The sequence below is a fragment of the Cynocephalus volans genome, chromosome 4 (genome assembly GCF_027409185.1).
Source record: "Cynocephalus volans isolate mCynVol1 chromosome 4, mCynVol1.pri, whole genome shotgun sequence".
Taxonomy (NCBI): domain Eukaryota; kingdom Metazoa; phylum Chordata; class Mammalia; order Dermoptera; family Cynocephalidae; genus Cynocephalus; species Cynocephalus volans.
This window is the reverse complement of record NC_084463.1, coordinates 109,460,490-109,481,397: the sequence shown is the minus strand read 5'-3', so window position 1 is coordinate 109,481,397 and position 20,908 is coordinate 109,460,490. Positions and strand designations below refer to the sequence as shown.

Sequence of the window (20,908 nt, the reverse complement as noted above, 5' to 3'; positions counted from 1 at the left end):
ACAGCGACTGTCAGATGCCTCAAAATACCAGCCTCCTCCTATGGATGTTTGAAGAAAAGCCGAATCTAGACTTCTGTTCCTTTGGTCACCAGTGTCCACTTTCCCCACTCCAAACAGTCATCACACCTCTGCTCCTCAGTAGAGTTCTGTCTGTTACAGACAAACATGCCCATACTTTTGGTTATTTTGTTTTAAACTGTGGGCAAATTCTTAAAGTCTCTAGGCCAGCCAGTGGCTCCCCCAACCCTAGTCTTGGGCCTGCACAGGGTGGAGGCAGGTCAGCAGCCCTGAGTCTCGGTAGGGTCAGCCCCTCCCTCACAGGACTCCCTTGTGACCCAGGAGGGCTTCCAACCGTGACTGACTCTTCTGGCTACACTGGCCTTCCCCCCTCCCACCTCCGCAAAGAGAAAAACGGAGAATACCCCCTTCTCACCTCGTCCAAGCCTCCCAAGGCCTCCTGTCACCCATGTGCACATGCTCAGTGCACTCCCTCGGCCCACAGCATTCCCCACTGGCTCACATCCATGGCAACCTGCCTGGCAACCAGGAGTCAGTTGGGCAACTGTCAGAAGGGCTGAGGCTGAGGTGGAGGCCAGCAGTTTGGGGCTGTGGGTAAGTCCCTTTGGGGTCATACCTGTGGACCTGGGCAGGGGCAGACCCTAACAGGGTTCTGGGGAGGACTAGAGCAGCGGAGTTTGATCTTGGGCCCTGGGTGGCAGCAGCTGTAGCTTCTGAACAGGTCTGTGAAGGTGATAGCCCTGACTGGGTCCAACAAGCCCTGTAGATGACAGAGTTAGGAGGAGAATCTGCGGCTTGGGTTAGAGGTCAGTTTGTCTTTAGGGTTAGGATTTGTGAAGGGAAGAATGGAGTCCCTGCCACTGGGGAGGAGGAAGGAGGAAAAAATTAACATATATTGAGCTACTTTCATGCCAGGTGCTTTCCATATATTATCTCTGGAGTGGAAACTGATGCGCAGAGTTCAAGTGGGCACGCAGCCAGCTGGCTGTGAAGGATTTAAAGTCAGGTTTCTCTAAAATCACAGCTCTTGCTCTTTCAACCCCTCCACTGTTCCCTGAGCTGAGGTTCGTGGGGCGGGTATTCAAAGAGGAAACTCCCAGTATCTGTTGGAGCAGATAGGGCCCACCAAGGACACTGTCCCCAGAGACACAGCTAAGGCCAGCGAGCCCTGCCCCACCCAGGTGCCCTCTGCTGGGCTGTGGGCTGCAGCTCAGGTAATGGTGTGCTTGTTCTCAGGTGGTTTCTCCAAAGGCCATGGAATACTCCACCAGGCCCAGGATGCCTTTGGACAAATACTGCAGTGCGGCCACAACCCTGAGGGCCCCTGCCTGGGACTGTGCTGCTCCACCCTGCGAACTCTCCTCCATCTGCCCCTTTGCCCTCCAAGTGCCCTGGCTCACCAGGAGCAACCCCCCCACGAGGTACCTGTCTCTGCCCCTCTGGAGGAAGTGGTGTGCCTCTTTCTTCTTCCTTTGTTCCTGACTCTAGATGGTGTACCACAAGGGAGAGAACTTGCCTCCTGGGAAGGGTGAAAGGGCCTTTCCTGTTGGCCTGTGATTTGCGTGGGGTATAAGTATATTACCCCAGCCTAATCCGTACTCCTGGTGACCTCCAGGGTTGACCTGGCTTTTGTCCCACCTTGTAGCATAGTGGCGGATGTCGCGGTGGGCATGTATGAGAGGAGGCGGTCAGGGATGACCAGTTACAAAATTTCTAGGTCATTTTCTCTTCAACTAAAGACTTACTCTGGCAGCACATGAGAAATTAGAGTTTCTGCAACCAGCAACTAAGAATCTCCAGGTCCCTCTTCAGATTCTCTCAGCATCCCTCAATTGTCCAGGTTTTTCCTGAATAGTATCCTGTCTGCTGTCTAAAGTGTGAGTTCAAGAGGGCAAAGAACCTCAGCCTATATGCACCTACAAACTGTGTAGGTTCCAGGGACTCATGTCCGTGCTACTCAATTCAGTGTGCCCAGATTAGGGACATGCCAACTTGAATGGTCTTTAATTGCTCCCTTTCTGGACTCACCTATGTGGCCCATTCTGTTCAAGGCCAGAGTTAAGCATCTTTGTATTCCGGCTTGCTCAAATCCTGATTCAACAACTCCCCCAGGCCAGCTGGCCCTGCCCACAAAATTTTCCAGAACAAGCTTCTCCTTTCTTTATCCCACAGCCCCTTACTCAGCTCCTCTGTGCTGCCCCTGCTCAAACACATCCTCGTCCCTCTGACCACACAGCACTGAGTGGCCTTACAATTGTGCTCCTTTAGCATTACCATCCAAGCCTCCACACCTCATCCTGGAGTGCCACACACTGCCTTAGGATGTACCTTCACACCACTCTTTCCTGGTCTGTTGTCTAGTCTAAGAACAAGCATCAATTAACTTCAATATATTAAGGCTGATCACATTTTGGCTACCTTGAAACAATTCCCAATCCACAAATGATGGTTCCCTTCACTGTCCTCTCCTTCTTCCCCTCCCAAAAGTTTACCTTATTTTACCAGAAGTCATGGATTGCCACTTTCTATGTGGATTTCTGTTCCACATATCCTTGTATGTCATACACGCTGTGGTGCTCTCCACCCCTAGTTCTATTTGCTCTTCTCCAGGTATACCACTTATCACCCATGTCTCCACATTGCTGACCCAGCATGGCAGAGGCCTGGCTGGCTGGGAAGAGTCGGAGATGCTGCTGACATGTGGGTCCTGGCAAGAAGGGAACAAGATGGTTTTTATTACCGGGCTCAGATAAAGACAGCTCCAGAGGCAAGTCCCTGACTCCTCACATCTGCCTAGCATGCTACTCTGGGTGGCCCTGTCAGACCTGTATGCCTCAGCTGTGTGTGTCCGGCAGTATAGTTTTTGGATAAGCACAGATCTTCCATGGCCAGTTTGCAGAAGTGAACATGAGATATCAGTGAGTGTATTAGTTTGCTAGGGCTGGCGTAACAAAGTGCCACAAACTGAGTAGCTTAAACAATAGAAATTTATTGTCTCAGTTCTGGAGGCTAGAAGTCCGTGATCAAAGTGTCAGCAGGGTTGATTCCTTACAAGGGCTGTGAGGGAAAATCTGCTCCATGACTCTGTCCTATCTTCTGGTGGTTTGCTGGCAATCTTTCGTGTTCCTGGCTTGTAGACACATCACCCTGATCTGTCTTCAACTTCATGTGAATTTTTCCAAGTGTGTTTGTCCAAATTTCTCCTTTTTATAAGGACACCAATCACATTGGATTAGGGGCCCCCCATACTCGTTATGACCTCTTCTTAACTAATTACATCTGCAATGACTCTATTCCCAAATAAGGTCACATTCTGAGATACTGGGGGCTAGTACTTCAGCATATGAATTTGATGGTTGTGGGGACACAAGTCAATCTGTAAGTGAAGAAAGTGTACTGTTCAGGAAAATTCAGTGTGTTGAATTTTGGACACCAGCCAGAGGGAAAGAGGAGTAGACCACATTTGCCTACACACACGCGTGTGTGCTCATATGCTCTCCTGGCATGACAGGAGCAAGGCCTGGGCTTTACTTCAGTGGTACCTACTTCTTTGGGATGTTTCTCTTCTTTTCAGAGTCAGGCTTTGTGAATGTAGCTCCATAGAGGGAAGGCTAGTGTGAATTCTCAAAAACATGAATTATAGAATTTCCAATTAAAAGCCATTTTGTCACTTTTAAGTAACTAATATGTAAACACAAATTAAATGTTAGCAGAGTTTTGCTCAAATGTAGGTTTTGCCTAATGATTTGATAAAAATAATTTGTAACCACACTTTCTTTTCAAAATCATACTGAGTTCTGGAAACAGTTGTACTTTCCCTCTTTTATGCCATTCATTTGCTTAGCTAAACCTTTCGTCATTGACTGTCAGGGCAGCGCTGGGCTGCCCTATGGCCACAACCTCTCCTTGCCCATGTGGGCCTCACAGATGAATAACAAACCATCCCTGGTTGGTCTTGGATGCAAGTACACTTCTTGGGAGTGCTGGGAGGAGGAGAGTGCATTGGGGAAAGATCCAGAGGACCCAGGTTAGTCCTGGGAATTGCAGGCCAAAAATTTGGTATGAGGAAAGAAAAACAGAGAGAGGAAGAGGATGGAAGGGAAAGGCAGGAAGTGATGAACAAGAGTCGCCTATGTCAAGAAGAGGTGGCAGGAAGAGCCACAGTACCCCAGCCTGCCTGTCTCCATGACAATCAGCTCCAAGTAGCACCTGTCCTTGTCCCTTTTTCAGATGGCCCTCACTGTTTGTTAGGGAGACCCTGGGCCTGTTCTGGGGCATCGTAAGGAAACTGGGTACTCCCTTCCTAGTGCCAGATCTTAGTCTAAGTGTTTTCTTTCCCACAGCTGGAGAGGCAGGGGACCCTGCTTGTAGAATTTGAGGGTCCCCTTGTCACAGGCCTAAAGCAACAGAGGGTGGTCTTAGAAGAAGTCCTTCAGCTGTCACCATCCATAGGATATTCACTGCAGCCTGGGGACAAGGTGCTGGCACCCTGGGAGCCAGACCAACAGCAGTATGGTCCTGGCACTATTCTCTTGAGCTTGGAGACGAGAGACCCCCACAGAGGTAAGGGAAGGTGCTCTGACTTGCCAGTCCACCAAAGGAGCCAGCCTGGTGATTAGGCCAGAGGAGAGAGCAAAGGGTGTCTCTACAGCTCAGGGATCTTAGAGGCATTAAAAAAAGAATCCTTACCCCCTTACTTGCCACTTAATTTTGGGGTGGTAACAGATATACAAATCATCTCTTTCAGATTATAAAACATTTTTATCAGGGAAAATGGCCTAAAACTACTATGTCTATGTAAGTTAGCTAAACCATGGTGTGTGGGGGTCATTCTGGGGTCACACTCACAACCCATCCCTTACCAAGTTCTCCAGACACTGGACAGTCCTCTTCTACAGGGCCAGTCAGCACCATTGGAATTCAGAAAATGACAGGAGGCTTCTACTGAAGATGCATTCTGGTTTTGACCTGAAAAATGGGCCCCTCAAGATCATCTTGTAGTCAAGGAGGCAGGGAGTCTCATGCAAGTCCACCGGGAAGTGGTAGTGAATGTGGCGCAGGCGAAGGGAGTGGTCCCAGCAGGCTGTCCAGGGAGAGGCACATGAGGAGCCAGGCAGACTTAGCAGAGAGCTTTTGCCTTTGGGGATAGGAGAATGCTTATCCCACCATAAAGAAGATATAATTGTAACAAAATGTTTCCCTTTTCTGTTACATAGCATCAAAGGAAGAGGAAATCATTGTTCAATTCTGGAATGGCAGGACAGCTAAAGTGCCTCTAGGTGGGGTCAGGTGGGTGCCCCCAGCTGTATGGAAGAAGGCTGTGGAGAGGCTGTGCAAGCCTTTTGTCAGGGAGCACCCCAGTTCCCTGCTCTGGGCCCCTTGCTGCTCTCTGCTGGGGCCAGTCACTGGATGCAGGACCCATGGACTTCCTCTGGGCACTTCATTCCTGTGCCCTCCCTGCCACCCCCACACCTGCTGCCAGCTGCTGTGCCAGGGCTGCCTCTGCTGTTGTCCTTTGGCTGGCCCCACATGGTGGCCTCTAACCAGCAACTCAGAGGTTGCAGCCAGAGAACCTCCGAAGTCAGAGCCAAAGCCCACAGCACAGCTTTTGCCCCTAGACGGTCCTGACAAGGAGGAAGTAGCAGTGCATGCTCCTGTGGCTGTTTCCTCCTCCTCCTCCTCTGAAGGGGATTTAGGGAATGATCTGGAGATGAGCCTTCCCCAGAGACTGATGGTGAACAGCACAGTCAACACAGACCCCATCCTTCTTGAGAAGCCTCTGAGGCAGAGTGGCCTCCACAAGCCTGTGTGGAGGTATTGGAGGAGAAACGGGCCTGAGCAGCACCCTGGGAAGCCAGGTATACCCAGTACGTGGGTGTCTTCTGCCCCTGCTTCCTTCCCTTCCACATCTCTCAGGAGTCTGATGCACATGCCCACTCTGCTGGAATTGGAAGTAATACTTGGGAGTCTGGTCATGTTGATGGGGAGATGTGATGACAGGGAAATGGTGAGTTTCCATTGAAGCTATAAAGCCCAACAGGAGAGGAAGGATGGGCTGATCTCCGTGCCAAGGTTTGCCTGATCTCCGTGCCTTATTTAATGCCTGACTGTTTTCTTCACTAGTCTCTAGTGATGGGGAACTCTTATTTTCCGTTTTCACCCCCTGCTTTTTTTTGGAGACCTTATTTTTTCTCTAGATGAACAGTCAAAATGCCTTCAGGTATTGATTAGAGTTGATGCCCTAAGCAGCACAGAAAATGGTTCTTGAAGACTGATCAGCAGATGGACCCCTTAGTAAGTTAGTGAGGGAAACAACCAGGGCACCTCATTATGCTGCTCATTCTTTATAGCTTGTGGGGAAACAGTGTGAAACTGTTTGTCATTGGCAGTGTATAGCCATCCCCAAACTTCTTTACCTCGAACTGAGAACTGTGTGGCCTGCCCTGGTAGGTTTGGGGAGCAGCATCATTGCTTGCCTCATACCTATCCTATCTAAACTCCCAAAGGACCCAGAAGGAGCAGAAGCCTACGCCAGCTGGCAGAGCTGTGTGAAGGAGGTGGCCTGCATATGCTCAGCCCTGGACTAGAACCCTGGGGTCACTGATTTAACATTCAGTGAGTGGGTATCTGGTGCAAGGATGCTGTGAGGCATTGTCCACACTGGGACCCCCTGTGGGTCCTTCTTTGAAGCCATTGTCCTAGTTCTAGGACAGCTGCTAAGCCAGCAGGACTGCTCAGCCCACGAGTATTTCAATCTTGCCCCAGAAGTAAGGACTTTATTAGTCTTCAGTTCCAGAAGGTTGAGAAATTATTTCTACAATGAGAAAATTTCATGGGTGACCCCTTTGCACCCCTGAGATTTGGGACTGGTGGGGATGGATCTAAGTATGCTGTAGTTATATTTTACATGAGGGTTGCAGGGCTTCCCTGGCTTTCAAGGTGTGGAATCTTAACCACCATCTCTGATAGGGAAACAATTAGAGGGACAAGAATCCAGCTATGGCCATCTGAACTCTTCCTCCTCTCCAAGAGGAAAGCTTGTGTTAAAAATATAAGCGGGGAGGAGTCCTGGGCTTCTGTGAAATGGGTCACTGCAATCTCACAATGTTATTTCACAATAGCCTTGGCAGCAGCTACTTGGAGACAGCTGTTTCTGTAAGATCTGCCCTCCCAACAAGTGCTGATATAAAGAAAATGGTGCCAGAATCTACAGATGTCATGCTAAATTCTCCATAGCTTCCACTGCCTCCTGCTTCAGGACAGCCTGAGAAAGAAAAGCTGTACCTACTCAACAGAGAGGAGTCTGTGGGGAGCAACTGAGATAGCACTGAGCGCAGCATCAGGGAGAGGAGCAACAGTGGGGTAACCAGAGGGCTGTTGTAGTCAGACATGCCCCAAGAGCCATATCTGTGTCCCCACTGTTGTGGCATGCTCAATAGCAATCTCTAGACTGGTTCCACACCCAATTCAGTCCAAACAAATTTCCTCTGACCCTAAGCATCCACTGCTCTTATCTTCACTGCGCAAAGCCACCTACACATATATTGTCTCTCTCCCAGTCAACATCTTTAAACAGATCCACTCCAAACTTTTCTTCCTTTCAAAATAAATTCTAATATTGACAATAAAGAAGAAAAATATAGTATCTTCAGGTATTTGGTCTGGCTTTCCTTTAGGTACCGGGTCTTTTGTTATGCTCCAAAGAAAGGTTAATTCCTGGGGCTTACCCATGAGCATCATCGGGCATGTTCCAAGATCTATGAAGAACATGCCTGAGATGGGATTTGGAGCAAGAAGCCACCCCCAGCCCTTGCCACAGATGCAGTACTGCCTGCCACAGCTAACTAGTAAAGGTGAAGCTCATAAGATCATGTGTGGGCCAGGGCTGGAAACAATGGCAAACACCAGAGCTTTCCATCTCTCCCCTCCAGATTTTGTATCCTTTGAAGGTGCTGCTTTGCTTCTCCTAACTACACTTGATATTTAACCAGTACTTGATCATACAGTACTTGATATCAATTCTGTCAAGTACTGATGATTGATAGCTGGTCTTGAGTTCTGCCTCTTAGGAAACCTCTGGCATGGGTCCTTTTTGTTACTTTCCATTACTGTACGGGCAGTGAGAGGTTATTGTTTGATCCCAACAGTCCTAGGGAGGCCAGATTGTTGGCTGCCAGCTGTCATGATGCTCTCCTCCCTTCTCATGACTGAACCAGGACTAAATCTGTAGTTTAAAAAAAAACACTTAAAAGTATTCCTTCCTTTTTAGATTGTTCTCTAGTCCTCAGGAAGTCACATCTACCATTATTTTTGTTTTGCCTCATCCAATTACTTAAAACTTGTTTTTTCATCAGCTTACTGTCTCTTCTTTGTGATCAGCGTTACTGGTGATAACACTGACCAGTGAAGGAGTTGAAGCTCTTCAACTGGTAACAGTTGGTTACCTTTGCTTCCCCTGCTGGCCATTTGGAAAACACATCTGATAACTTCCCCTGCAACACCAAATCTGGGTATCAGATAATAACCTTTCTCCAAAGCATAATGGCCAGAAATGATTAACAAATTTTATTTCTCTTTAAAAATAGAGAACAAAGCTAGGAGCTTATACATACTTAAGTGATTCAGTGGTCCTTGATATAGTCCTACTTGTCATCAAGACTAATCCCATCAAAATGGTGGCCTACTCAAAATAATTGACTTCGGGGTTTTAGGAACGAGATGCTACAACATCAGGAAAGAAGAGGACAACAAACAGGAGCGAGTACAAGCTGTAGCACTGGGGACTACCAAGGAGCTGGCCCTGAAAGCAACCAAAAGCCACCACAGACCCTGCCAGAGGAAGGTGAACACAGAAAACTGTCAGGGTATTGCGACACAGAGGGTCAAGAATTCCCTAGACTAAAAGCCCTGAGGATTTACGTAAAGGATTTGGGATTTGGGGAAGGAGATCTTTAAGGGCTTCTTTTTGGTTCACCCCCTTTGAGAATGGTAAAACCCATAGTCTCTTTTCAAGGAAAAATGCAGATAACCACAATTTTGCATGTAACTTCAGAAGGGTTACAGAACTCACAAGGCTCCTCATAGACTTCTTGGTAGGGTGTAAAGATCTCCATTTATTTTTTTAAATTTTTTAATTTTAATTTTAATTTTTTTAAAAGATGACCAGTAAGGGGAATCTCAACCCTTGACTTGGTGTTGTCAGCACCACGCTCTCTGAAGTGAGCCAACCGGCCATCCCTATATAGGGATCCGAACCCGTGGCCTTGGTGTTATCAGCACCACACTCTCCCGAGTGAGCCACAGGCCGGCCCTAAAGATCTCCATTTAAATGACCCTCTGCCCTATGGTGTTGGGCACACGTTTGCTTTAGTAGGCCCTGTGTCCATGGGAGTCTGTTCCTCACTAGGAAGGCTAATATAGCTCTACTTAAAAGCTTGTTTTCATCATATAAAATACTGGCATTTTTCCTGAGGAAAGGCTTGTTATGTTCAAAATGAGATGAATCACCAGGCAACTAAACTGGGAGATGCAACAATACTCTTGGTTTGGTAGCTTAATGAAGTTTGGAGGGGCTGGCCAGTTAGCTCAGTTCATTAGAGTACAGCCTTATAACACCAAGGTTACTAGTTTGGATCCCAGTAACGGCCAGCTGCCAAAAAAAAAAAAAAAAGTTTGGGCTACATCAGTGACTTTTTAAAACCAGTGACTTTTGATCCTTAAAATTAGTCAGCATAAGCCTCACAGGATTTTTTTTCTGTTACAGGAAGTTAAACAATGATGGTAAAATACTTGAGGAGGAGCTACAAAGAGAGGCCGACAAGGCCTTCTTCAAGGGAAGGAGGTAGCGTACAGGCCACAGGTGACAGCTGAATGAGCAGCAACGTCTCCATCCCATTAACACTTCCCTGCAGATGAGCAGCAGGAAGGCACCTGTCGTGAGGGGAACAGGAAGGAGTGTGGTGGCCCTGCCCCAGGCTCTCTGCCAGAGGCCTGGTGAGATTGCTTGAGGATGCCTCTTCCACAGAAGCTACAGGGTGTGGTCAGTTTGCTTTGGGCGAATGTGTCCACAGCCTCTCTGCCATGTTTTCATAAAGGCTACAGTTGTACATGAGCAACCTTTTGTTTCACCTCTCACTACCAATAAAAGTGAATTCTCTTCATTTCCAACTCTCTTCCTTTATTATAATTAAACTTTACTTGGGAAGTAAGCAGTAAAAACTGTTCAGACAGCATCATTACATTATTACTTGCAGGCACACAAGGATGGGGGACTTCTATACTCTCAAAACAGGCACTGAAAGAGACAGACTCCAGTTCCCAGGAAGGGTGACACAGTCAGCACTAAAAGCAGGATTAATGTGTAACTATTAAGAGAATTATATGGTGGCTTTATTCTTCTGCTACTTAAAAAATGGTGATATGATGGCAGTGATGATCAACATCATACAGGGAAGACCAAGTCCACACTTTGTCCTGAATCAACTGCTACCACATGAGTCTTCTTCGTTAAGTCACTTGTGCCCACAGTGACAGAATAGGTCCCTGGATATACTTCTATGTAGAGATCCTTAGATATGATCTCAGCCTGCAAGGAAAGAGGATGTTAGCAGTTTACAGATTTTATATCCCAATGCCATCATGGCACCTCCACCTCTGTGTGCCATAGGTGTGATGGAAAGAAGCATTAATGTGGGAGATAGAGGCCCTGCTTTCAAGGCTCAGCTTGGTAACACCATACAGCACTGTTATTTAGGTAAGTCTCAGCCTTTCCTTATGCTTGTTTCCTTATTTCTAAAACTGTGATAATAACTACCTCACAAATAAGCATGTGAAAACACTTTGTAAATGCTAAAGGGTTATAGGAACATGAAGGATTTATAAAAAGAACACTCTAGTTGGAATTCTAGTTAAGAATTAGGCAGAGGGAAAGACTAGTGGCTACCGTTTTGGGGATCAAAAGCAGAAAGTGGCACAGATTAGCAGTACTGGCAAGGTACCTTGGAATAATTAACTGTGCTTTGCTAAATTCATTATCAGGAAAATGAAGCATTTCTTTTCTCTTAAAGCTAAGAACAATATGAGCGGATTCCATTCTAACACTGAAGAAACAAGTCAGCTGGCTGGCAAAGGCCCTCTCTTGGAGGATTGGTTCTCCTATAGTGCAAAACATTAGAAGTTGGAGTTAATGGAAAGATTTGTGATTAGAGCTGAGCTGAGCACAAACCATCCTCCAAGGATAGACTTCACACATGGCTTGGAAGTGGGTCACGGCAGGTGTGCAGGCAGAGGATGGGTCTCAGTTCAAATGGCAAAAGGGCAAAGTCACAAACCAGAAAAGACCCCATAATTAAGAGCCAAAGTGACAGCTAGGATGCCATTACATGCTTACTCAATGCTCAGAAGGAGCCACAGGCAGAAGTTGTCATTTCTAACCCCCGACACAGGGGAAAAAACCAAACTACTGGCCAGCCAACTCCACCAGGAAAAATAAATAATATTTATACTTTTACAAAACTTCCTCCCCTCACCTTCCCACCTTGCAGATACATTTGAAGACAATTTTGTCCAAAGCCAATTTTGTCCAAAGGATATATGTTATATCCTTTCATGCCTGCCCAGTTACTATAAAACTGGAGGTCTATTATCACTTAACTGAAGTGCATGTATATAACAATGTCACTACTATTCACTGATTGTCAACTGTGTAAATAAACAAAAGTAGGTTCCAGAAAATATGGCTCTGTCAGAATCGCAGAAAGCCAAGGACGCTTCATTTGTCTGCATGCAAGGAAACAAACACTGGTGTAACACTGGCATCTGTGACTCCAACACTGTGGAACATCAGAAAGATTAGCATTATCAAAAATCTGCAAGTGTTGGAGGCATCTAAGCCCAACAACTTACATTTGTACTAGAAGCAGGATATTCTTAGTTGTTACTATACTCCAAATCCCAGCTAGCAGCAAATTGTCTACAAACAAAAAGTAAGGAATTTATTGCAGCAACGTGCTGAAGTTCATTTTCTTAGAATTCCAGTCCTTCTAAGTCCCAAAAAGACTCCCTGGTTCATGAACTAACACGTACTTTATCCTAAAAATTAAAAACTCACCATTATATGTTTTTACAGAGAAACATTTGTGGAAAAAGGGAACGAATGCCTTCAAATGTTTTGGAAACTGATCTCACCAAATGTATGTTTCAGAATCTCAGCAATAGTTTTCACTTTGTAAGCAGGAGGATCAGGTCCCTCTTGCTGCTTGAACAGATGGTAGAATTCCAGCAGGACCCAGTGCTGGCCCAGCTGTGCTGTAGGAACTGAGATGTGAATATTTCACATTCTTTCCAACCACAACTATGAGTTCAGGCACAAAGAATATCCCTGAAGCTTCAAGTGAAGGAAGGATACCAAGAAAATATAATTTTACACTGAACCAAATTTTACACTCCTCAAGTGTAAGAACACTCCAACTTAAAAATACCACAGATCGACTACAAAGAGAGAGCCCTATAACAACCAGCTCAACTGGTTTATGAAATTGTACTGGTGGTGAAAAGCAGTACACTAGCAGTTCTGTACTCACAGGCTGGGATGCCTCTAGAGCACGCTCTGTTATTTGGTAGATGCCTCCAGAACCAAGGGATGTCTTTTCTCTGTCTTCTCTCTGAAGAGACATGTAGAAACATTGATTAGTGACCAAGCTTTGATTTCTGGATTGTAAAGAGAAATTTTCTACCTTACTAAGAACTAACTTTTGTCCTGTCAGCTTTTTCTATGTTGTCACCTAAGTTATTAAAGCTCTTTTTAGTGAATTCTATGAGGAATTTTTAGTCAGATGTTTACCATGATTACTTTTTATCCTCACATGGGCTTTGAAGTCAGACAGATCTGAGTTTAGATCCCATCTCTGCTATTTACTAAGAGGGACAGATTAACTTCTCTGAGCCTTTATTTCTTAGTCTATAATATGCGGTTATTGGATTGTAGGGAAGTGCAAAAGTGACTAACACTTAACAGGTTCTCAGAAAATATAATTCTCTTCTGTGCTTCCCCTAGGAGTCAGGGCACTAGAAGGGAACAGGATGATTGGCAAAGTGTCTTAGAGGCACCAACATACATTAGGGAAGGATTGGAATGACTCTTCCCCACATGTAACTCCCTTAGGGTCAGATGCTCTTAAGATAGCTTAGGCTAGGCCAGGAAAGGGAACCAAGGACTCAGGCTCTGGTACTGCTCTTCACATCCCTGGCCAGGGAAGGAATGCAGGAGGTGCTCTGAACTCGTATTCCCGTGCCCACCCTCCCACCCTTTTCCTAAAGCCCTTTACTCTAATACTCTAATACCGCAAGATGACCCACAAGCCAGAGAAGTCAGGAATCCAATTTATGAATTAGACTCTGGACTTAAGTTTGCTATCTCTGAGTACAACTAGGTGACTTTAAAAAAAAAAAAAAACCTACTCTTTTCAAAACCCACCACCACCAGCCACTCCTGTTGGATCAGTTCAAGTAAAATCTTTGGCTTCCCCAGAATGACATGTGGTAAAGGACACTGTAGTGAGAGGCCTGTGATTGTTATTATCTTTAGGAAAAGTATTTTGTTAAAAGAGACTCCACCCTTGCACTTCCTTGTTAAAAATTACCAAAGACATGAAAGTTATCACTTACCTTAGAGTATGTGATTATTAAAAATCTCTTTCTCATCCCTAGATGTGGAAGAGGTATGAAGCTCTCTTCTTTAAGCCTGCCCAAGAATCCTGGGGCCCAGGATTGCAGGTTCAACTAAACATCCTACAGTGGCATCAATTTTATATTTCAATCTTACATTTTGGACAAACTCCTACTTCATGTTCATTGCTGTAAGTTCTGTAAGGCTGTGAGTTGATACATTTCTGTTGAGCACAAGCATCCAAGGATACAAAGTCCAGCAAGTGCCCCCAAATACAGGGTCTCATGTCTTGGGAGGCTGGGGGCACAGCACAGGACAGCTGAAGATACATACCTGACTATTCCTTGTGTCTGGGCACATGAAGAGCTCCGACTTCCCTCTATGATAACGATAGACATGGGTTGCCCCTCCTTCCTCTGGCACAGATGAATAATATTTCTGAAGAAGTAATATGAAAAAGGTTGGGTAACCAAATTATCTGGTCAAATTTTCAAAAAACCCTCTGATACCCAAGCAAAGTATGGCTAAGGAAGGAGGCAAGAGAGCAAAGGTAAATTACCTGCCCTCCTGACAGGCCTCTGTAATCATTACAAACCTCAGCTCATGTGAAGGGGCTGCAGAGAAGGAAACTGCATCTGGCATTACTTTGCTGCCATCTGCTGCCACAGTAGGGCAAGAACTGTGGCCAACTGGAGGTGAGCAGGAGCATGCTCTCTGCCAGGTGAAACAATTTTCATATCTATACCCCAATGTCAAATACACATGCCCTTTCATTTCCTCCCCTGAAAAATTCTGACGAACAGTTCATATTTATTGCCTAAGTCTCAGACAAGGACAGGGGAAGAGAAGGGTGTATTTCCTGGAGATTTAGAAATACAGCAGGAAATGAAACAAACCCAGGAGCTACACAGCCCTTCTCCCCATGCTTCCCATGCGGTTTCCAAGTTAAGAAGAATAATTCAAAGGATCAGAAAACAGTTACATTTTTCTTGTCTACTTCCTTTGTCCCCCTCGAAGTTAATCTTAAACTTGCCCTTGATTATGACTAATGATGAGGACATCACAAGACTCCTTATTTTGAATATAGTGTAGGGACAGTGTCTAAAACATGTGACCAGAAGAATGAGAAGCTGGGGAAAGCACTTCAGGACACAGATCTAATGATATTTTAGGGGCTGCTTCAAAATTTTGAGGCAAATCCAGAACATCATTCTTAATTCTATCTCTAGAAAGTCAAGGCATTCTGAGGTTGCATTCCATAATGGAGACCTGAATTGAAGCATGAACTGAAAACCAAGATGAAGAGTTAAACCTCAAACCAACAAATATTATTCCTTTTACTGAACCATGAACCAAGTGTTTAAGTTAATCACCTTACAGTAGAGCTGAAGTTAATGTATTTTTAAAAAATCACTTAACAGTACAAATAACATAAAAATATTCTCTGAACCATATCTCATTGGTTGAAATCCTATTCTTGGAGTCACAAGGATTTTTATAAAAGATGTAGAAAGATTACAGTTTGAGATCTTAACATATGAAACTAAAAAGCAGGACAATGTATCCTCTTCCTTCTCCCTTATAGACCAGCATCCTTATATCCATGTAAGACTCAAAAATGTTAAGGCTGGAAGAAACCAGAGTCTGTTGTAATTCCTAGAAGATAGAGAGCACCTTCCATATAGGTGACTTCCTTGGATGCTGGCTGGTCTACCTTCAACATTCCCTCAAACTACTTAAAGCACATAGGTTTGAGAAAAGGGACTTTAAAACCTTTGTTCATTCATTTCAATAAATGGTACTAAAAATCTCATTTAACTCCCTCATGCTATAGTTTATGATAATTAACTGTAGTTCATCTCCCTGCAGAAACCAAAGAAACAGACTGTAAAGGTTGAAAGGACTTTAGAAAACTCCATTTTGCAACGGGGAAGCTAAAATACAACATTAGCTTCGTGTCCTCAAGTGTTTTCCCATTTGTCATTCTTCTGGTCACAGCCTGAGACTAACTGGCCTATGGCATTACAGCCACTAAGTGGCAGAACATGGATCTGATTCCTGGGAATTCACTGCATTTGTTCCACATAACCATCCTCGTTGACAACAACTGATATGGACCCTGTGAGGAGAATGGAGACAGACTGTCAGGCTGCCTCACCTCATATCCGGCTAAGCATGGCTCTGCCTGTCTGTTGTAAATACGTTAATTACACATGTGCACCCAGGTATTCCTTGGTTATCTGACTTGCACCCATGTGTTCCTTGGCTATCTGACTCTAGTATAAACGACAGTAGCTCTGAACCACTAGGAGGCTGGAGGCAGAACTTGCACGCGAACAAAGCATGTCAACCTTGTGAGTGGTTCCCAGGATCTTTTTCCAATTACCAAGGTTGCGACCTGCATATGAGGGCACAAAACAGGTGTGAAGGGTCTGTGACCCAGCCTGACAAACCCACTGGGACACACTTAAAAAATACATTACTAGGGACTTGAAACAAACATTAGATGTTAAGATTTACCACAGAGATTTTTTCAGTTTTTTGTTTCAATACATTTTGAAAACAAAAGCTCAGTTCCAGTTCAGAGTGATTCTAGAAATTTTTAACTTCAGTTCAAACTTAAAAAAGCCAAACCCTAATATTTGACTTAATTGCTTTACAATTCAGAAAATAAGCTCTTTTCTGTTTTTCCCACTAGATTGAAAACTCAATGAGAGCTGAGACCTCTTGTTCACTGCTGTATCTTCAATTAGAGTTAGGCATTCAATATGTATTTGTTGGATGGATTCTAACTTGGATTTACCACGTGGTTTAAGTCATGACTAATTACAACCTGCCCACGAAGGCCTTGCAGGGGAAACAGTCTCCAGATTCTCCCTAAATTCTGGAAAGATGAGGGGCATGGCTTTGGTTCACATCAACTTACCCGACACTGACTTGAAGTATAGTCCATGAATTGAGCCATTGTTCTGAAGGAAGCACTAAGGGTTGGGTGTCTTTCTTCTCTCTATTTGAATAAATGGCAAGTCACAGGTGAGATCTAGGAGTCCCTACTGGATAATTAGCCATTCTGGAAATAGCTTCCGTTTTAATTTTGGAAAGGCCTCTGCAAGTTCAAGTCAGTAAGAAGGATCTTACTGAGAAAGAATTCCAACTCTAAAAGATAGACATGCAGCTTATCCAGGACTTAAAAGACAGGTCTGCTGGGTCTCCCCTTAATCAGATGGTACCATGTAAGAATTTTTTAAAAACCAGGGCCGAGAACTATCATTATTTTACAGCTACCCAACAAGAATCTGCCCAATGTAAAGAGTTTTCAAAGGATTTTTCCACTCATCGATACTTTCCAACTTCTACCAAGGGCAGGATCGCTCAGGCGCTTCTGTGTGGCGCGCCCTTGGTTCCCAGAATGCCACAGGTGAGCGAGTGACTGGGCCAGTCCCCCAGCACAGGCTCCTCACCTCTCCCGGGAGAAGGCGCTGAGGGCCGGCTGCCAGCCGCCTTTCTCGGTAGGGCACCTCCCGGGAAAGGACCCCCATGCTGCCTTTGGGATGCTCCTGCGAAGGCCAGTCCACCGCCCTCCTCTTGGCCCGCGCCAGCACTTCTTGTCCCAGCCTAGCCGAGCGCTGCAGGGAACGTCGGTCCATCCCGTTCAGCGCCGCGGCCACCAAACAGTTCTCCATGTCTCCCTGGGCGGGCACATATACGAACACCGACGGGTCAGCGGGGCCGCGACCCTGCTCCAGCTCTAGTGGGAGCCCCGGCCTTCACCTCCCCGGCGACCACCGCTCCCTTTCCGCCCCCAACACGCTCTCCACCGAGCGCCCGGCCAGGGGCGAGGCAATGAGCGACGACCCCTTCCATTTCCGTCTACCCCTCCCGCCTGTAGAGAACCCCCTCACCCTACCCGCTCCTCAAGGCGCATGCGCCCAGTGCTCTTTCGGTGAGTGAGGGCTGCGCCAGGCGCCAGGCGCCGGCGCAGCAGGCCATTGGCGGGAGGCGGGGAGGGGCGGAGCGACACAGGCGCGCGGCTCGCGTCGGGCACGCTTTCCGGGTCCCGGCCGGGCTTTTGCGCGCGGGTTGCCTGGCTAGCGGCTGAGCGCCGGTGGCGGGACGGAACACGGGGTCGCCGCGCTGGAGGCCTGCGTTCAGCCCGCCGGCGAGGGTACCTGTCCGCGCCGTCGTAGGAGCCCCTGGACGGGGCCTGGCCTTTAGAGGTCCTCTCTGCCGCTTAATCTGATGAACCTGGTGTTAAAGTCAGGTGGTCTCCTGTTGGTCTTAAAAGTGGTGGGAAGTAAGACAAGTGCCTCTAGCTCCTCTTTCTCTTTGGTCTATATTTTGGGGTGTTGCCACTCTAAAACCACTCTTGTTTGAGAGGGGATGGGCTAGGCCATACAGTGCAGCTGCTAAGGTGGCGTTGGGAGAAGGGAACTGCGTCTGGCCAGTCTGACAGCGCGGGATGGAGGTGAGACGCGTGGTCCTCTGCTGGAGGGCAGGTGCTTCTGGCCCAGAGGGGCAGGGCCGCCTAAGGAGCTGTAGAGTCTCTCCTCATCCCCTCACAGCAGCTGCCTCACCCCTCCAGTGGAAGTACGGATTCACACACATTTTTGGAGTCCTCTTCGCTTGGGGTTTGAATCCACCTTTCAAGAATACTTGCATCATGTTTAAGTAAGGAACCTCTCTTTTCACAAGGGTAAATTCACTATAGAGAACAGATAAGTTATTTGTGTAGGTTATATGTTTTAGGGAGCAGATGAGTTGGAAGAAGTCTTTATTCCTGAGATCCGAGGAAAGAGATTGGTGTTGTATTTGGAAGTTTTTAAAGAGAGAAAACAAGTCTAATGAAGAGCAATGTAAATTCTTTCTCTCTATGTGAAAGGGGAGCAAAAAAAGGGTTAAAAACCTGGGATGCAAAAGTGGGTATCATGCCAGAGTTAGACAATGATTTTATACTGTACATACCAGAGAATGTATATATCATTTTATTTGACAGGTGGTATTTTCATTATTTCAGCAGACTTAGGGGCTTTAAAATCATTACAGCTTTGTAAAGTAGTACAGACTGAGTCATTAGATCATTCATTTTGCCTGATTACATCTACTCGGGTTATTGGAGAATAAAGGAAACTCACCATCAAAATTGTCATCTTGATTCAATAGATTAAAGAAAATGAGTCGGACTTTTGAGAATTAGCTTTCACAACCTGTTAAAAATTGACTGGAAGTTACAAAATTGGTTGCAGAACAGGAATGATGAGAGAAAAGTTTTGTCATTTTTAAGACATAAGAAATGAAAGTAACAGTATTTGAAAGATATAAATATTTGAAGTCCATGTAGAGTTTTTAAAAACCTACTTTATTGAGGGTATAATGTACATATCATAAAATTCACTTTGTTTTAAGTGACTATTCAATAATTTTTAGAAATTTACAGAGTTGTGTCAACATTACCACAATGCAGTTTTGGAATATTTTCATTAACGGAAGAAGATCTCTCATGCCCAGCATATGCGGTCAATTCTCAGCTCCCACCCCTAGATCCAGATAACCACTATTCTGCTAGCCATCTCTATAAATTTGCCTTTTCTGGACAATTCGTATAAACGGAATCATACAATATGTAACCCTTTTTGTCTGGCTTCTTTTACTTAGCACAGTATTTTTGAGGCTTATCTATTTTGTAGCATGTATCAGTACAGATGTTCCCTGACTTATGATGGTTTGACTTATGATTTTTCAACTTTTAGTGTGAATGCAATATGCATTCAGTAGAAACCATAATTTGGTAGAGTATTTAATAAATTACATGAGCTATTCAACACTTTATTACAAAATAGGTTTTGTGTTATATGATTTTGCCCAATTGTAGACTAATGTAAGTGTTCTGAGTATGTTTAAGGTAGGGTAGGCTAAGCTATGATGTTTGGTAGGTTAGGTCATTAAATGCATTTTTGACTTGTGATATTTTCAACTTACAATGGGTTTATTGGGGCATAGCCCATCATAAGTCAAAGAGCACCTGTACTTCATTCCTTTTTATGGGTGAATAATACTCCATTATATGAATAGTCTACATTTTGTTTACTTGTTCATCAGTTGGAAGCCATTTGAATTGCTTCCAGTTTGGGGCTATTCTGATAATGCATATAAGACTTTGTGTGGATATATGTTTTCATTTCTCTGGGGTAGATACTTAAGAGTGGAACTGCTGGATGGTATAGTAAACTTATGTTTAACATCTTAAGAAACTATCAAACTGTTTTCCAAAGTAGCTGGACTATTTTATGTTCTCACAAGCAATGTAAGAGGGTTCTAGTTTTTCCACTTCCTCCCTAATACTTGTTATTGTTTTTTTCATTATAGTCATTCTAGTGAGTGTGAAATAGTATCTCATTATGATTTTAATTTGCATCACCTTAATGACTAATGATGTTGAGCACCTTTTTTTGTAGTTATTAGCCATTTCTATTTATTCTTTGGTGAAATGTCTATTCAAATCTTTTGCTCATTTTTAAATTGGTTTGCTTGTTTTTTTTATTACTGAGTTACAAGAGTTCTTATTCTAGATAAGAACCTTTTATTAGATGTATGATTTATAAGTATTTTCTATGTTATGTCTTTCATTTTCCTAATGATGTCTTTTGAAGCACAAACGTTTTAAATTTTGATGAAGTCCAATTGATTAATTTTTTTGTCCTATGGATTGTGCTTTTGGTGTCATATCTAAAAAATCTTTGCCTAACCCAAGGTCATGAAGATTTCTTCCAATGTTTTCTCCTAAAAGTTTTCTATTTTAGTTTTTACATTTACATTTATTTTTTTTTATTTTATTTTTTTTTAGCAACTAACTTCAGTGTTTTATTTTGAGACTTTGAATTTCTTCTAATAGCTGAACATCATCCTCTTACATTTACATTTAAACAATTTTGCATTAATTTTTGTGTTTGTTATGTGGGAAAAAAATCTAAATTCGTCTCTTTACATATTGATGTCCCATTATCTCAGTGCCATTTGTCTAAAGGACTATCCTTTCCTCATTAAATTGCTTTGGCACCTTTGTCAAAAATCAATTGATCAAAAATATGAGTTAATTTCTGGACTTTTAATCCTGTTCCATTGAACTATATGTCTGTCTTAATGCCATACCACGCTATCTTGATTATTGTAGTTTTGTAGTAAGTTTGGAAATTGGGAAGCCTAGCTAACCAACTATGGTCTTCATTT

General features: G+C 44.5%; 2 protein-coding genes across 2 annotated transcripts; one reads left to right on the top strand and one right to left on the bottom strand.

Annotated features, from left to right (window-relative positions):
- Nucleotides 1-1,272: 1,272 nt before the first annotated feature.
- C4H11orf16 (chromosome 4 C11orf16 homolog) lies at nucleotides 1,273-9,863 on the top strand. The gene is given in 7 exon segments (XM_063094969.1): nucleotides 1,273-1,439; nucleotides 2,629-2,785; nucleotides 4,362-4,581; nucleotides 5,235-5,876; nucleotides 8,730-8,828; nucleotides 8,831-8,882; nucleotides 9,782-9,863. Coding segments are annotated over 7 exon segments (1,419 nt in total).
- A 296-nt stretch (nucleotides 9,864-10,159) lies between these two features.
- On the bottom strand, nucleotides 10,160-17,649 carry AKIP1 (A-kinase interacting protein 1). The gene is made up of 6 exons (XM_063094103.1): nucleotides 17,592-17,649; nucleotides 17,146-17,373; nucleotides 16,611-16,691; nucleotides 14,018-14,122; nucleotides 12,600-12,680; nucleotides 10,160-10,603 (listed from the first exon to the last, which is right to left on the bottom strand). The coding sequence occupies exons 1-6, from the start codon at nucleotides 17,607-17,609 to the stop codon at nucleotides 10,460-10,462; spliced, it is 657 nt and encodes a 218-aa protein (XP_062950173.1). The 5' UTR covers nucleotides 17,610-17,649; the 3' UTR covers nucleotides 10,160-10,459.
- Between the last annotated feature and the right edge of the window lie 3,259 nt (nucleotides 17,650-20,908).

Bases quoted from the DNA above. Each gene is read 5' to 3' on its own strand.
- AKIP1 (XM_063094103.1), bottom strand. The intron at 14,123-16,610 runs GTAAGTTGATGT...TTACTTCTTCAG, and splicing joins ATACTTCAAGTCAGTGTCGG to AAATATTATTCATCTGTGCC. The intron at 12,681-14,017 runs GTATGTATCTTC...ATGTCTCTTCAG, and splicing joins CAGACACAAGGAATAGTCAG to AGAGAAGACAGAGAAAAGAC.